Source organism: Lutjanus erythropterus, chromosome 2, assembly GCF_056507025.1.
Source record: "Lutjanus erythropterus isolate fLutEry1 chromosome 2, fLutEry1.hap2, whole genome shotgun sequence".
In the NCBI taxonomy this organism is placed as follows: Eukaryota; Metazoa; Chordata; class Actinopteri; order Lutjaniformes; family Lutjanidae; genus Lutjanus; species Lutjanus erythropterus.
Window position 1 is genome coordinate 42,481,390 of NC_139318.1, and position 16,716 is coordinate 42,498,105.

General features: G+C 39.9%; 1 protein-coding gene across 1 annotated transcript in view; it reads left to right on the top strand.

The window, feature by feature from the left end:
- The window catches only part of raly (RALY heterogeneous nuclear ribonucleoprotein), a 172,278-nt gene that overhangs the window by 101,435 nt on the left and 54,127 nt on the right, over positions 1–16,716 (top strand). The window contains exons 3-4 of the mRNA XM_084745861.1: positions 11,225–11,297; positions 13,577–13,624. Coding sequence (XP_084601987.1) covers positions 11,225–11,297; positions 13,577–13,624 — 121 coding nt within the window. The remainder of the gene's footprint in view (positions 1–11,224; positions 11,298–13,576; positions 13,625–16,716) is intronic.

A 16,716-nucleotide genomic window follows, 5' to 3' on the forward strand; every position in this document is an offset into this window, starting at 1 on the left:
GCTGAATGATTTTCAAATTAGATTATATAAGAGAATGAAAGACATTCTCTGATCTGTTTGACTCTGAGGAACCTGCATCTGGTGCTGAACCATTTGTCAGTGAATAAAGTTTGTTACCTTAGTCCATCTGCTGCAGTATGCTTTGGATTAATTTCCAGAGTCTCTCCTGTTATTAACATTTTCTTGTTCTATTTTTTTTATTCTTTTGTTGTGTTCAGGAACAACAAGCATTGCCAGTAGACAACAGAAATCTAATTAAATGTTTTTCAAGTCTTTTCCCTGGGTTCAAAGTTTTTTTTAAGAAATATTGGTATAGGCCAGAACTCTGAGATATCTGAAAATGTCTAAGTCAGTTCTAAATGGGAGAGTAACTGGTCATAAAATAGACTTCGTCTATTAAAGAATCCAGAAACAAACTGACCTCTTCATATTGTTAAGCTCGACTGTCGTCAAAAGACCCAAAGGCATTTGAGAAGCTGGAACCAGCGAATGGTTGATCTTTCATGCTTCATACAAGACAATTAATCAGTTTTCAAAAATGAATTATTTTCTCTTAAAACTACTGAACTAATAAATTAAGTGACTAATCAGCACTGGTTACTGTCAGACAGAACTGTCAACATGTTACACTCTGTTTTCTTGCCTCCGCTCTCACAATTTAGGGAAAATCAAACCTCTGTTGTCTCATGGAAATCTATTAGAGACCAACATATCTGCTTCAATCTAACGTTGTTTTGAATCAACACTGCTTTGGGTTGTTTTAATTGATTTAGAGTGGCCTCGATAGATTATTGTTATTTCTCCGATATATACTGCATAAACATGGACAACACGACACCTCCTCTAAAGTGAACCCAGAACATCTCCATTGCTCCCTAGAATAGATCATAGGCCTTGCTCCATTTATTTTAGCAGATGGGGCGTGGGCCAAACTGAAATGTGGAAGTACACTTCAAATAAATGTGGTTCCTCTCATTTTAGGTAGTTCTTTTCATGCTGATGTTTGCTCAAGTGTTCATTTTTACAGAAAGTTTGGTTTTAATTAGTTATTTGATGCTATAAAAAGGGGGCTTCATGACATTATTGAAAGCTGAGCACAGCTCGAGATTGAGTCGGCCAACTCCAAGATGATTGCATTGGTAGTTATTTATGTTAATGCTTATGACGTTCAGCTTGACAAGGCTTGACAACAGCATCATCGATGCTCATTGGATCAACCACTTTTTCAACCAAGGAACTGCAGTTTCATGTCATGATGCCAGACAAACTTAGTAGAGTGGGTGGTTAAAAGGTCTGGACCCAGGCATCTTGGTTACTGTTTTATTTATTTATTTATTTTGAGGAAGACAAGTTGTCTTTACACTTGTTTTGTCTGAGCCATGGAAACAACCCTGCCGGCCACAGAAAACTCAGGGCTATGTTAACCTTTTTGTCACACTTGGAGTTGTCAGGACTGTGTCCTCTGGATACAGCAGGTTGAGAAGTCACATTTAAAAACATAACAAGATGCAGTTTGTTCATTGATCCCTTGGTTTAGGCATGATTTCTCTCATACCATATAAAAAGTGCCTACTTACTTAGGCCTTTAAACTCCCTAAGAAAAACAGGCCATCGACAAAACCCCTCCACCCTCTCCAGTCCTGGGCCTTTCGATCCAGTTGCTGCCAAGACAGCCCTACAGCCTTAATCTCTTGTCCTGCGCTTCTTCTCCTTGTGGTTTCCTGTGTGCATCGCCATATTTTGTATGGCTTGGGAAAGTAAAGAGTCCTCCTTTCTAAGACTTTGGGATTTTTTGGTTTTAGCAGTGTTTCAGAAGCATGACACTTTTTTTTCAGGTTAGGTTTGCTAACCCTAAACAAAACCTTCTACCTTTTCCAGTTTCTAGTGTGTTTTGGAGTTGATTTGTTAGTCCTCTTCTGAACTGTCTGGCCAATAAACTTATCCTAAGTTTTTGGGGAAATAACAAGATAAAGATATGAGATGAGACACAAATGGAGATCTCTGATATTTAAGCCAGCCACAAACACTCATCACTGACCCTGAACTCTAAACTTTCACACCTCGCAGCCCTGTAAGCACACACTTCTTGCAAAATAAACATAATTTGTAGGACTTATGGCAACAAGACCTTGACATTGGCTGACTGATTAATGTCAGGAGAACATACATTCAAGACTGTGGCTCTGCAGGTAGAGTGGGTTGTCCACTAATTGGAATATTGGTGGTTTGGTCTGTGGTTCGTCTGGTCCGTAAGTGTCCTTAAACAAGATACTGAACCCAAATTGCACGCAATGTTTGTTCCACTGGGCGAATGGGTGAATGTAGCTGTAAAAGTTCTTTGGAGCACTAGAATATAAATGCAAGTCCATAATAATCACACTTACGGCTGGGTGAACTTACTGTGACTGCACAAACCTCTGGAACCTGACAACCCCTGAACACCATCATATTCATGTCCGTCTTGAGTGTTTACATATACCGTCTGACTGCCACCTTTCCTCTGTGTTACTGTGCAATAAGATTATCAGTGGGGAAATCAGAGTTGAGCGGAGTGTGCCTTTAAGCAGCTGGAGTGCTTTTCCTCCATCTGTCTGTTGCCCCCAGCGGACCAGGCAGAGACGAGCTGTCAGCGAGCCGGTGTGAGGAACTCAACTGGTCTATGTTCAGTCGCTGCAAAGCTGCAAGCACATTTTAGTGAGTGTGTGTGTGAGAAAGAGAAGATATATGAATGAGTATAACTGAGAGTGTGTGTGTCCTGGGTTGAGGGGTTAATTACTATTTCACAAACAACACTCCTCAACACACACACGAACACACACACACACACACACACACACACACACACACACACACACACACACACACACACACACAGTGACACTGGGTATATTTCCCCGAAGTCTCCATCAGTGTGTATGTGTGGGATAAAGCTGTGACAGCTAAGGGGCCGCTAAGTGATGCTCTCTGCCCCACTGCAGCTTTTATGTGTACATGCGTGTGTGTGTGTGTGTGTGTGTGTGTGTGTGTGTGTGTGTGTGTGTGTGTGTGTGTGTGTGTGTGTGTGAATTGCTATGGGATCCTATAAAATCTGTCTCCTTTCTCAGCACCACTTAGCTACTCTCTCTACATGTCTCTCCACCACTTTCCATCTCTTTTTAGCTCTCAAATCGTCTCTGCTTTACTGAGATGAGTCAGAGTTTAATATGGGACACTTTTAACACTTTTAACACATAATTACTACCCTGATGGTTTGCTTGGCAAGCAACTAATGACTAATAATAAAATAAAAGTGATATGATAATGAAGCTTCTTTTATAGCACTTTTAAAAACCAACAATCCCAACAGACTGCCTCACATAAAGAGATTAAAAGCAAAATACTGAATACAATAGAAAAAATGGAACAGCAGCAGCAGCAGCTGCAGAACTGTCATAAGAAATTAATATACAGTAAATTGATTGATCAGACATCAAACTTAATGATTATGAAAAGTCACTAGACTGAGTTTGTCCAGAGCCAAAGAGGTCCAACAGCAAACAGCTCCATCCCTCCTACTTTTAGTTTGATCAGCCAGCAGCTTCCTGTCATCCTGTCTAATTATAGTATTAGACAGGGCTTTGCCGCTCAGCCCTGTCACCAGTTTTTCTCAGTGGTCACTCACAGTATTGCAGTCAAAAATTCCCCACTGGCCCAAAGATATTTTCCCCTACAGGCCACCATTGTAGAAGAGATGTCTGTAAAACTGTTCACAGGACACCTCGAAGTGCAAACGAGGTCAGTTATGATGCTTTCAGTTATGAATTTTTGATCCATGGAGTTTATACATGTAAAACTTTCCTCGAGATGAGAAAAAGCTGAGGTGCCCTTGAGCAAGACCCTTAACCCCAACTGCTCCAGTAGAGCTGCTCAGTGGCCAGTAGATAAGACTGTGGTTGTACTGGGAAGCTTCCAGATGTGAATGTGATCAGGGTGTCCCTGCAAAACACAGCATTGCTCTCAATGTATCCCACCCTGAATAATTAAGGTTAAAAAAAATGTATCAGCATGGTAAGTATAGTTAGCATCTTTTATTTGTTTATGTTGTTAGCTGGTTGTTAGCTGGTTATCTTGCAACTGTGATTGGCTGACAGATAATGCTAACTCTCACTCTCTGTACTGACAGGTCTGCTCTTCTTTGCCCGCTAAAAGTGTATCGTCTCTGTCCCAGAAACCTCATATTTCCAAAACTTGTATGGACATGAAAAAAGCCTGTTCTTAAACTTACTGAACGCTGCTTAGTCAAAGTTAGTGGCTCTTTTTAGTGTTATTCAATGGTGAAATATTTGTAAAAACCACAGCCAGACATAAAAGGTGTCCAATAGAATTGATTAATGAAAAAATATAAAAAAAATCAATATGGAGAAAAAAAGTCCCCTTCTCCCCTTCAGTAGAGACATGTTAAAAAAAACACCTCTCTGGTGACCAACTTAGCACAGATAAAAGTCAGTAGTCAAGGTCAGACATTTTAGGTGACATAATCAATAAAAAAAAATCACATTTTTGAGTGGAGGGCGTCTTTGAAGTTCAAAGCTAGAGGACGTTTAATTTTAGATTCTTTTTTTTCAAAGGTGTACTGAGTGGGAAGTCACAGCCTCTAGTTTCTGCTCAGAAATTAAATGAAATGTTGTTGTGAAACTAAAAGTCTAAAAGACTTCAGTTTGACACCCTTTCACATCTAAAGACAATTTGTCAGAAGTCACAGAGTTTTTTTGGTCACAGACTAAAATTTTGCTAAGACTGGGGATCTAGATTATTTAAGTCTTGTTTCCACTCTTGTGTTTTTTTGGCAAGATGTACATTTATTTCCCATCATGCTGATTCTGAAATTTCCTTTTACTGTTTGAAATTTTTACATTTCCTCCAAACTAAATCTTAACAAATTCTACATCATCAATTATAACCATGAATCTAAAATGAAAGCGAAAATGAAAATGAACATTTTTTGCCTGGTAATGTTGCTGTTTGTGAATACAGTGTTCAAAATAAATAAAGGACTGAATATAGTGACTAAATAAATAAAGTAAGCTTAGTACATAAAAGGTAGACAGAGAATTCTATAACCAAATATACACAGACCACAAGGACACTGTTCATTTGAAGTAAAAAAAAAAAAAAAAGCATAAACCAACATAAATTAGATGGCAGTTACCCAGATATCTTGTCAGCTGCAGGTCTGGAATCTTTAAGGTCAAGCTGCTCAGTTTTGATTGGAGGACTGAAGGAAAACGAGAGGTGCTTTCACTTGCCAGTTGGCCTGGTTACCTGTATCACATTTCTAATTAATACATCCAACTGCCTCTCCGACTGCAAGTTTGACCAACCACCGCTAAATCTAAATAGATTTTTTTTAAAAAACAGTCCAGAGATAAACTACTGTAAAATTCGATAACACTGTACAACATGGAATAACGTCACCATGACGCAAAATGTTGTATTGAGAAAACCTTTGAAATTTGTTTGGCAAAAACATAAAAATACCAAACCTGCGAGCTCTGAAATAATGACAGCAGCTGAGGAGACACTTGATTTACAAACTGCTTAGCAAACTGCTAACGAGAGGTGACAGCTTCCAATTTCTTGATCAGCAAAAGAGTGGGGTGAAGTGTTTCTGGACAGACAGAATTGACTTGCTGCTCAGAGAGACGCTGTAAAAGTCGATAAGGCATGTCTGTGTGTGTTTATGTGTGTGTGTGTGCTGCGTTCAGGGACTTCCCCTTTGAATAACAAGACCCTGCAGGAGACAAAATAAAGTCACTCAGGCATATGGAGCAGCAGGTGGACTGAATGTGTGTGTGTGTGTGTGTTTGCACTGCTTTTTCCCTGGGTCATAAAGGGGAGGGTCAATAACAGTTTTGGTTGGATGGATGTGTGTGTGTGTGTGTGTGTGTGTGTGTGTGTGTCTGTGTGTGTGTCTGTGTCTGCTTGAAAACAACTGGACTTCTGCCATTTCCACACCTGGCTGCGGTCAGAGTTCTGGATCACTGCCTCAAACAAACACACACACACACACACACACACACACACACACACACACACACACACGCACACACACGCATTCCCCTTCACGGTAAAGTTAACAGGCTTGAATCTTCAGCCTCTGGCTGCTGAAAACTCACTTTCCGTCCTCATCCGTCCATCCATCCTTTTATTATCCTCTCTCCTCCCTCTCTCTGCTTCCTTCATCTTTCAACTCTTTTCAAAGACATGAAGTTCCATTATCCTGCTTTATTTTTTAAGGAAAAGAGTCAGAATGCATGGAATCAGCTATCGTCTGATGGCAGTTTAGCTTTTTTTAAATTTATCTCGCAGACTGGTTTTGGCCTGGGTATCTGTTATCTTGCTGTTATCCGCTGGCTACACCTGAAGCCCTTAAATTCTGATTGTTGCCCCCAGCAGCTAAATTGTTGCCAGACGACAGCCGGCCGGTTCAGAGTTTTCTCTGACCTTACTTTGATATAATTTGTTACATTAAGTTTTTATTTACTGGCAAGTGCTTTATTATGTAGTTTTTTGGAAAATACCTAACAGATTAAATTATGTAAGGGCAGAAAAAATATTAGAATATTAAAGGTAGTCCTTAAATGCACCAGAAAGATGTCAGGATGTCAAATGCAGATGTTTTGGGTTGGTCTGGAGCATCAGCAAACTAATAAGAAAATAAGGAAATACAGGCAGAGGGCAGAGTCAGAAAAATGAGAGAAAAATGTTGCTGCTCATAAGTCATAATAAGGCCCAGACTGAGGTGCACTCTACAGACCAGGCCCAATGAAAACAGTGCAGGTGTTACCGGACAGAGTGTGGTCCCTGAAAAAGTTCTAAACAGTCTTGTGTTTACAGTGAATGCAGCGTGTTGTTTCTTTTCAGCTGAAGTCTGCTTTATGGGTCAGAACGGCACCAATGACATGTTGGTCATTTGCCGCCTGTGAGAACGTTTGCTGTACGATCATTCACTGTGTTTACCTTCGTTAAATCATCTGACACCAACAGGCTGCCACAGTTAAACTATACAGACCTGAACACACATCATACCAGTCAATCATAACTCCATATTGTTTTTTGTTGTTTTTTTTTATGAATGAGACAGCTGATCACTAGAGCTCTGCATAGCTGCTTTCCAACTTTAGAAATTTAGAATGATTGAACCATCCAAACATTTCCTGGGTAAAGTTTTCCAGTGATGTGACTGAAAGAATATTTAATAATCCCTTTTTGCATGTTGCTCTGTTGCGTGTAGATGAACCAGAATAGAAGGCACGTATGCAGATGCACCATATGTCCATATTCCCAACGGAGGTACATGGACAGCAGACACGTGATACCACTTTGCACAGGGCATTTATTATTGCAAACTGAGGGGTTTACACCCTTGTAGAACCGAGGCTGTAGTTTGACATGACTGTAACCATAGAACCATCTGCATAGGAGTTTTAGCTACACAATACTGACATTGCTGACTTTTTATGGACCAAAACTATAGTATTCAACAGAGGACAGCTTACCTGTCATCCAGTTTGTTGAATGAACAAAGGGTCCTACATACTGTAGGAAAGTATAAGTGGCTAGAATTGTTAGATTTTAGTTTACATTTTAATGTATTTCCTTTTTTCCCACAAAATTGCAGGTTAAAGCATCAATTATTTCACACTCAGAGGGACGATTAAACCTGTAAGAAACCATCTCTTATAATTGATACCACTTAATCTGCTTTTACTGCTACTTTTACTTGTGTAAACTTAATTAGCCTCTCAGATCTAAGAGTGTTTGCACAGAATCAGGGCAGACCTTTCTCTTGGAAATTTTTAGGTTGCTTGTTTTTCTTGATTGATTCCTGACAGGCAGCACAATGACTCAGTCTTTACAACTCCTCCTTAAAACTCCTCCTCGGGTTCAAATCTGCCAGCTGACTCTGACTCCTTTTTGTGTGGAGTTTGAATTTTCTTCCCATGTCTGAGTGGGTTTCTTGGCAGGTGCTCTGGTTTCCTCCCACAACCCAAAGTCATGCATGTCAGGTGAACTGGAAACTCTAGGTGGCCCTGTGATAGACTGTTGAGCTGTCACGGTCATCCAAAGCATGCTGGGACAGGCTCCAGCTCCCAGAGACTCTCAGCAGAATAAAGAGTTTAGAGAGTGGATGGATGCATGAATCATGTATGTTTACTTGTGTGAGCACAGAGCAGCTATTAATTTTCCACCCACATGTGCTGTGGAGAAACAAAAACACGGGCACTAATAGGCTGTTGAATAAACAAAAAAACACAAAGTAGTAATCAGCCCTAATGTGTGTCTGTACTTTCCTTGAATTATAATTACAGATCTTTTTTTCAGTTCTGGTTTAGACGGCTGTGGTTGTAGAGGATGTTGCCAGTTTATACGTGCAGCAGAGGAATGAATACCAGTGCTGAAATTATACTTTTAAAATGGTACCGGTGCCTGAACTGCCGTCATCATCATCATCCGTAGTCTCCCTATAAATGGCAAGTCACTGTGACATGTCTCATCAGGTGTTTCATTTCTATGCTTCCCATGTCTGGGGCCATCTCTTTGTTTACAAGTGTGTGCCGTTTGTGAGTTATTTTCTCAGGATGGTGAAGTCATGTCTTAAGGGTCATGGCCATCCTGGGAAAAATAATCTTGCTGGATGTTTGTTGGACATCCTGCCTGGTGTTGGAATCGTTTCGAGTTTGTTTAGCTCACCATTTTAACTGTGTTTACCATGGATGCTACCTAGCGGCAGGCTCCATTGCCTGCTGCCAGAGCCATGTATATTTACTGTTGATGTGACGTTAACAAGGTATGTTTGGTGATGTGTCTTTAATGTCTGCAGCAGGGGGCAACTAATCCTGTAAATGACAACTAACAACCTATAAATTTCACAGTGTTAGTCATGTGTTAAAGGGGCTTTAGTGCTAAGTCATATACGGCAACTAAAGGATACCAAGTGCTTCAATATCAGTCGCTGAGAGGCAGTGATAAATTGGATATCTTTATGTGACAAGTTGGATTGAGAACAGGTTGGATTTTCTCGTAATCATCCTTCTTTGGAACTTTTTTCTTTTCATTTCTATTTTTATTAAACTGGAGAAAATGCATGTCCAATCATTGCTTTGCTTGATGCACATACTCAATGCTTGTATGGGACCAAGGTCTCCTGGTGATACCGTTATTTGTTTGTGTTTGGGAGCATCTGGATGCTGAACTGAGGAGACCAAAGAACGGAGCCTTGGGGAACCAAGATATATATTTACCGATTAACGCAAAACAGTCCCTGCATTTCATTTAGGATTCAAACCAATTTAGAACTGCAGGTCACTCAGTTTTACAGTCTGTCTAGTAATTTGTTGTGGCTGACCATGTCAAACACAGCATGAGATCCAATAATGCTAAAAGTCAAATGTTTCCACTTTCTGTGAATGTCACTGAAGACCTTAAAAAGAGCAGTCTGTGTGCTGCGATGTGGTTGAAATCCTGACCAGAAAACAACAGAACATTTGTTTAACAGATTTACACACAGTTTCACCTGCTAAAAAGGGCTGTCTTGTAATCACTTTTCTCTGAGTCTGAGGACAATCATTTCAGTTTTATCTTTGTCAAAGTGGAGACAAATGCACATCCAATCGTTGCTGTGATTCATGCACTTACTCAGTGCTTGTATGGTACCACAGTCTCCTGATGACATTGTTATTTGTCTGTATGTGGGAGCATCTGGATGTGGAATTTAAGAGGCCCAAGAGTGGAGCCTTGCGGGACTCCGCATGTCATTTTTGTACGCTCAGATGTAATTACCAATTAAGACACAGTAGTCCTTTTCTTTCAAGTGGGATTCAAATCAGTTTAGAACCCAGTCTCGCTCAATTTTCCAGCATGTCCAGCAATTTGTTGTGGTTGACCATATTGAATCATCGAAGGCTTTAAAAAGAGCAGCCTGAGTGCTGTGGTGTGGTTAAACAACAAAACAATTGTTTAACAGATGTATGCAGCAATGCATTTTCCTGATTAATTCTACCCTGCAGTAATTAAGGGTCCAAACCAAGGTTTATATCTGTGACACACTGCTTACATTTGGTCCAGTTAGTTTTGGTTTCACACCGCAATTATCCAAGCGGACTAAAGAGTTTCACGCCTTCGTCCTGCCATCATCACCTACGTGGGCCACGTCTCTCTGTATTTGACATTGATTGGTTTGCAGACGGGCGTCTGTTTCCTGTTCAGCACGTAGCCTGACTTCAGTGGCTGTTTATGAAGACAGATGAACGAACAGATATTATGGCACTACTCCCAGCAGTACCAAAGTGAAACAATAACTGAGAAGTAGCCGCATGTTTGTGAGTTCTTCCCAGTGGACTCTTTATAAAGTTGTCACATCAGATGTCAATTAAACTTCCGGTCTCCTCCTAGTTTGGGGGAGGTCCGGATCAAACTGAAAAGTCAGAAAGTCCTGACCAAATGAAGTAGGTGAGAAAATGCCCTCAGATTACATTGATTTTTCTCATCTTTTTTTATTCTCATAGTTTCAAAACATTAAAACAGCCCAGCAATAAGTGCATGATTTGTTTAATTTAAGGTTTTTCTTGGGGTGCTGCACTAACAGAAACTAGGGATTCATCCACATTTTCAATTACCACCACAGCCCTGTAAGTAATGGAGGAAATTTACTTTCAATGAGGTACACCTCCTGGACTTTTTTTTTCATCCCCCCCAGATAAGGTAGGAAAGCCACAAACAGTGCTGCTGGAAATCAGATTTCTTACTTCCTTTTGATTATTTATACATGACAAGTTGACAGGCCAGCGTGGGCCCACCAGGAGCTGATTGACTGAATGACTGACTGACTGACTGACTGAGCAGCTGAACAGCTGACTGTGTTGACAGCTGAGGCACTGTGGGCCGACAGAGGAGAGAAAATGTTGTAAAAATGGCTCAGCAGCTCACTCTAGTGGAAGTCACCAGGAAACACGCCATCCACCCTCAGAGATACATGAAGAGAATAGCAAGAATAAGCTATGTTACCTTTTCTCCAATTAAGTCTAACTTGTGTTTTTCTCTTTGTATTGTCTCCAAGTTGTGTTTTGGGATCTGACTGAATTAAAGATTAAAGGGTTTTTGAGCTTGCCTTTGATAAGGATAAAGGTTTAAAGAATTTTTTAAAAATAAAACAGTCCTCCTTCATCCTCTGCTCTTTTTCCAGATATCAACATGGCAGGAGAACCAAGACCAAACAGACCCAAAGGCCTGAAGCGATCGGCGGCTTCTCTCTACAGGTACATGCATCTATTTATTGAATTGATTGCTGGACTGATCAGTCTATTAGTCACATTTCTAAGGAGATGTTTCAGGACTCTTCTAAACAATTGCAGGTTCTTTTTTTTAAAGACAAGATCTAATATGTAGCCAAACAGATATAGGTGCTCATATGGGACTGAGATTTAAACCAGTTTAATTGAAGAGGGCCAAGTCTTAAAAACCATCTACTTAACAACACCCTGAAGAAGGTGGAGGCCAAGACCTGTAGGTGTTTTATTAACAACAACACCCTGAAGAAGAGGCTTCTATTTTTAACGTTGGCTTTTATTACTTAAAGGCTGTCAAACTTTTATTCTTTTAGTTATTAGACTTAAAGTTTTATGTTGCAGGGAGAGTATTACAGACTGATTTATCTTCTCCATACATAACACTGTTGTTTTTACCTTAGGTACTTAAATCATTACATTAATTCATTTTATGGTAGTTATCAGTTTCCAAGGGTTAGTATTGAAAAGGTGTGGTGAGTCACACAATCTTAAACAGCTGCAAAACCTGAGAAAAAAATAGAAAATACTTTTTGTGCCCTATGATTTTGGGTTTGAATACAGTTTTAGATGCTTTTCATGACTGACAAAGATAATATTATGGAGAAAAATCTGACTCTTTGTTTAAAAATTAAAGAAAATATTAGTGCTCGGCCTGACAAAGATTTATGGCTCAAAACTTTTTCAATATAAAAAGGAAGCTGCTCTTATGTAATAATTATTATGAAGTTCTTCCTTAAGGTGGCGGATTAAATATATAATCACACGAAAAAATATTACAGTGAATGTGAAACATTTCATTATAATGCAGTCCAAAACCAGTCCCAAAGTAGTGGTCTCAAAAATACTGCCTTAATATTTTAAAGCTGCATTAATCTCTGAGCATAAAACTGCACTAAAACAGAGCTGACAGCCAGCATATATTCCTGGTTTATATAGATGTCATGCACTGGTGGACTCGAGGGTGTTCGACAATACACCACAAAAGTGCCACCTTGAATGTCCCTATGGCAGATTAAACATGGTAAATGTCCTAAAGGAGTGTAGTGTCTAAGACAACATGATAAAGTGCCCTCTGGGCTTCCATTCTAGTGGACAAAACATGATAAAAATGTCCTCAAGAGTGTCCTTCCAGTGGACAAAAAAATGCCCGTTAAAGTGTCCCAAAGCATTGGGACTTTCATCACCTTGGTGCCCCAGCTGGTGTCCGCTTAACTTTTTTTCACCCCTGCCCTTCAGACAGCCTGAGTCTGCCACTGCTGTCATGGCTAATGTCAGCAAGCAGCTGCATATTTAAACACCCAGCAGACATAGAGCAACATTATCATCCCTTTGACACTGTGATAAATGTAAATTTTCATGTGTCTTTTAGGTCTGTTTTGGTCTCCACCACCTCCTGACAAAAGAAATAGCTCACTTGTTGGCAGCTACATGTTCCACTTTCCTCTCCAGTCAGTCTCTAATTTTGTCTGGCTGCTGTTCAGAGCTGGGCAGGTGATGTACAGTGTGTTTATCAAGGCTTGTTCCCTTAAAACAGCTGCCCGCTATACGGAAATGGAGTTAATGAGAGCCGTGTCACTGACCCGAAACCGTAAACTTGCAGGCCGTAAAAACACTGAAAGTTGCTTGAAAACTCTGTAGAGCTGCAGAGTTGGTTGTTAGCTCCTGCTGGGTTTTTCACTGTGAGCAATCACTTACAATTTGGTTCAATTTTATATATATATATATATATATATATATATATATATATATATATATATATATACATAAAGAAAAGACTACTGTTTGTAACAGTACAGGGCAGTGTTTAGTCGTAAAACTTCTGACTCACTCTTGCTTGAACGGGTGCATCTATATCTGTGCTAAAAGTTCATGCATGCACAGAGTGATTGTAAAAAGTGTCAGAGAGCAATAAACGTTTTCTACATCATGTTCGAGTATTCAGTTTCTGTTGCCAGTTTCTCTTTTGTCTTAGTCATTTTTATTTCCTCTCGTTCTGTCTCTTGGGGTGACATGAAGTATGCTGCGGTTTCTTTGTCTCTCCCTAACACTTTGTAATTACCGCCTTTTTTTTTTTTTTTTTAACACATTTGTAGTTTTTCACTTGTAGATGCAACTATGACGTGTATGAAAACCCCAAAAAGCTTTGGTTCCCATGTGATGTTTTACATGTGGTTTCATGCTTGTGTTACAAAAGGCACTATATCACATTTTCCTCTGTCTCTCTGTTTCCTCTTATGCCGTTTCCCCAGTGGCTACGAGTTTGACTATGATTACTACAGAGAAGACTTCTATGACAGGTAAGAGGAAGGACGGTATATGGGATCCTTCCAGCATTCTTCTTCCTTTTAGAGCCTGTAGTGTGTTTGAACACACAGACTCGTGTCTCTAGTGTTTCCATCTTCCAGTAGAAGGTTAATCATGTTAACCTCTCAGAGACCTGAGGCAGAATGTTGTTTGGAGGCTAAACATGCCTCTATTGAGCTGCAACGACGAAATATGGTGTTTAAAGCACATTAATGTACTGGTATAGTACACAGAAGGTAAAAATGGAAACAAACAAACAAAGCAACTATTTTGGGTTAAATCTTAATATAGTTATTCTGTTGTGTTGCAACTTATCTGCAACCTGTAACTCATTGCATTTCAAAAGTAACCTCAGGTGGTGCATGTATATTCTCAAAACCTAATTAACAGAGATTCTTTGTGCAGGCGGTTTGATGTTTCTGAGCTCATTGATTTCAAGAATAAAATCTTGAAGAAAACCATAAAGACTCCCGCACACTGTCTCGCTTTCTGCTGATTTATTAAATATCCGACGTTTCGGTCTGGACGACCTTCATCGGATGTACTTCCTCTGACGCACCTGTCATACATTCAGGTGTGCAGACACCTACTTTAATAAGAATAAAACATTGAAATTATGGATTTGGTGGCATAGAGTGCATTTAGATATGTTAGAGACTTTGGTTGTTTTTTTAAATTATTAATGATTGATGAAAAACTTACGTGTTGTCCAGTCCGGCTGCAAAAAGAGTAAGATCCAAAAAAATTGATGGTTCTTTTGGGAAAGGCTGTACCGTCTTGGGTGGTCGGGCGAAAAGGTGAATTAAAAGAAGTGCAAATTCACAATAGCTGCAACCAGTGACGTATGAGTATGAGTTTGGCCATGGCACATGAATCTATTTAGAAGTTATAGGCCACTCCCACTGAAATGCTCCCTTTTATCCAGTTGGCAGGAACAGTTGATCAGCAGTCCTTTGGCTCATGACCAACTTTTCCAAGTGATGCACCTCTTTGCAATAAGCCACTTGGATCTGAGACCTTGCTTGTTGGCTACACAAACTGAAACAATTCTTATTGTTCTTACTTTCTTTCTTCTATACTCCCAATTCCAAAAAGTTGGGACTTTGTGTAAAACATAATTAGAACCAGGATGCAATGATTTACAAATTATTTTTGACTTGAATCCAATTGAATACATAATGAAGAGAATATTTAATTTATCAACTAACTAAACGAAATTGAGTTTGACACCCCTGCTGACTTTCTTTACTTTGCTCCCATCATAATTACAACGGGATGCCACTAATTACTAGAGGGTCATGTCATCTGAATGTAAGCACATGTCATGTCAGGAATTAGCCAGAAAAACATTATTTTCTTCAAGTTCTTCCTCGGAGGCCCGTCTCAAATCTGGCCTTTAAACAAAACAATTTCAAGGATTTCATCCTGACTGGAAACTTTAGGTTTCCTGGAACAGATCTGAAAACCTCAAACTCAATGTGCAGAATCTGTTTTTTAAACAAAAAAGACAGTCCACAACAGAAATGATCCAAAACACAGTTGACCCAATTAAACCCAAATAGTATAAAGAGAGATCGCTAACATTGACACCAGCATGTTGCTCAAACAATGCCGTCTTTTTTTCCTGTGATAATGATGACACAATAAGGTCTGATCGATTTACTGTAGCTGTTCATATCAAACGCCTCGGTGCAGATATTTCCTGGGTCAGGTTTCACTTAATAGGACCCAAATGGACCTGTGAGCATCTCTATTAGAAACAAGTAGATGCCCTAACTAATAAACAGGGACTTTTATAAACATGATTGATGTGTGTTACCTGCTGGGATGGATATCAAATCCTTACAGTAGTCAGGTAGTAAGAGATCATGTGTATGACAGCAACAAGTGATGCTTGATCACATTCAATGGTTACACAGCAGGGGGGGGTTAACATTGGCTTTCATCATAATAATAAGATTTGCAAGATCAAAATCTTTCAACCAGGGTATTATATGCCTTCTGCCTGCCTATTAACCCCCCCACCCCCTCCCGCCTCTCCATAAAGTCAATCTGAGGAACATCTGGTCAAATGATTCAAGCTATTTATATTGACCTCTTCAGTGATGTCAAAGTGTGGTACCCATTACTGCTGCAAGGCCAGGTGAAAGTCATCATCAAAGCTATCAGTGTTGTGACGGTAAAAAGAAAAAGCTGCATCCGTAGTCTCTGCATTCCTTATACTTGAAGAAAATCTTTGGACATAAAGATGCATTTTGAGGCTTTGAAACCGAATGTTTAGTTTGGTTATATATATCCAAAATATATGTGATGAATCAGTGATGATGCATCCAAATGTCAAACTAGTTTCTGTCTCCGATTTAAAGAACAGGTCTTTGCATTTGCCTTGAGAAAAAAATAATAAAACAATCTGAGGTTATTCTGTGTCATTTTATGCAGAGGTTTTGAAACTTCTGTAGTGCAGAGGTTTCATGTTTCACAAAAGACAGTCATGCCAGTGGGAGAGAAACTCTTGACTTCCTGTCAAAAAGCATCAAGCTTTGTCTTTAAATAAACCAGCCTAATGCAGGGATGAAGGGTAATCAAGGTTTCTTCACCTCCCCGAGGGAGGAGCAGTTGTGTTTGTTTATTCTTCCAATTATACAACCTCAATTCTGGTTACTTTGGCTGAGTTCATGCAGAACAAAGAGGCAACAGGTGAAGAGCTTAATTCTCATGGGTGTTGTTGAACACATGGCTTGAGCTTTGCATCTAACAAGGGCCTTTCCCGCCTGGGACGCTTCCTTTAACCACTACAATCCCTTTCTGTCACTGATTGGACACCAGAATGTCCAGCTTTTACTCAAGTGTGACACTGTGCCCACTGGTGTGGCTGCGCTCTCCTGCCCAGCTGCACAAACCAAACCACACTGCCCTGACTTTCCCCGACTTTTTGCTGCCAAAGGTCAACCCCCAAATACTGTGAAACTTCACAACAAGCTTCCAGTGGCATTCTGGCATTGATGGAGAGTGGAGGTTATGAGTTCCAAAATCACTGCAGAGAATAAGTTTGTGTGTGTGTGTGTGTGTGTGTGTGTGTGTGTGT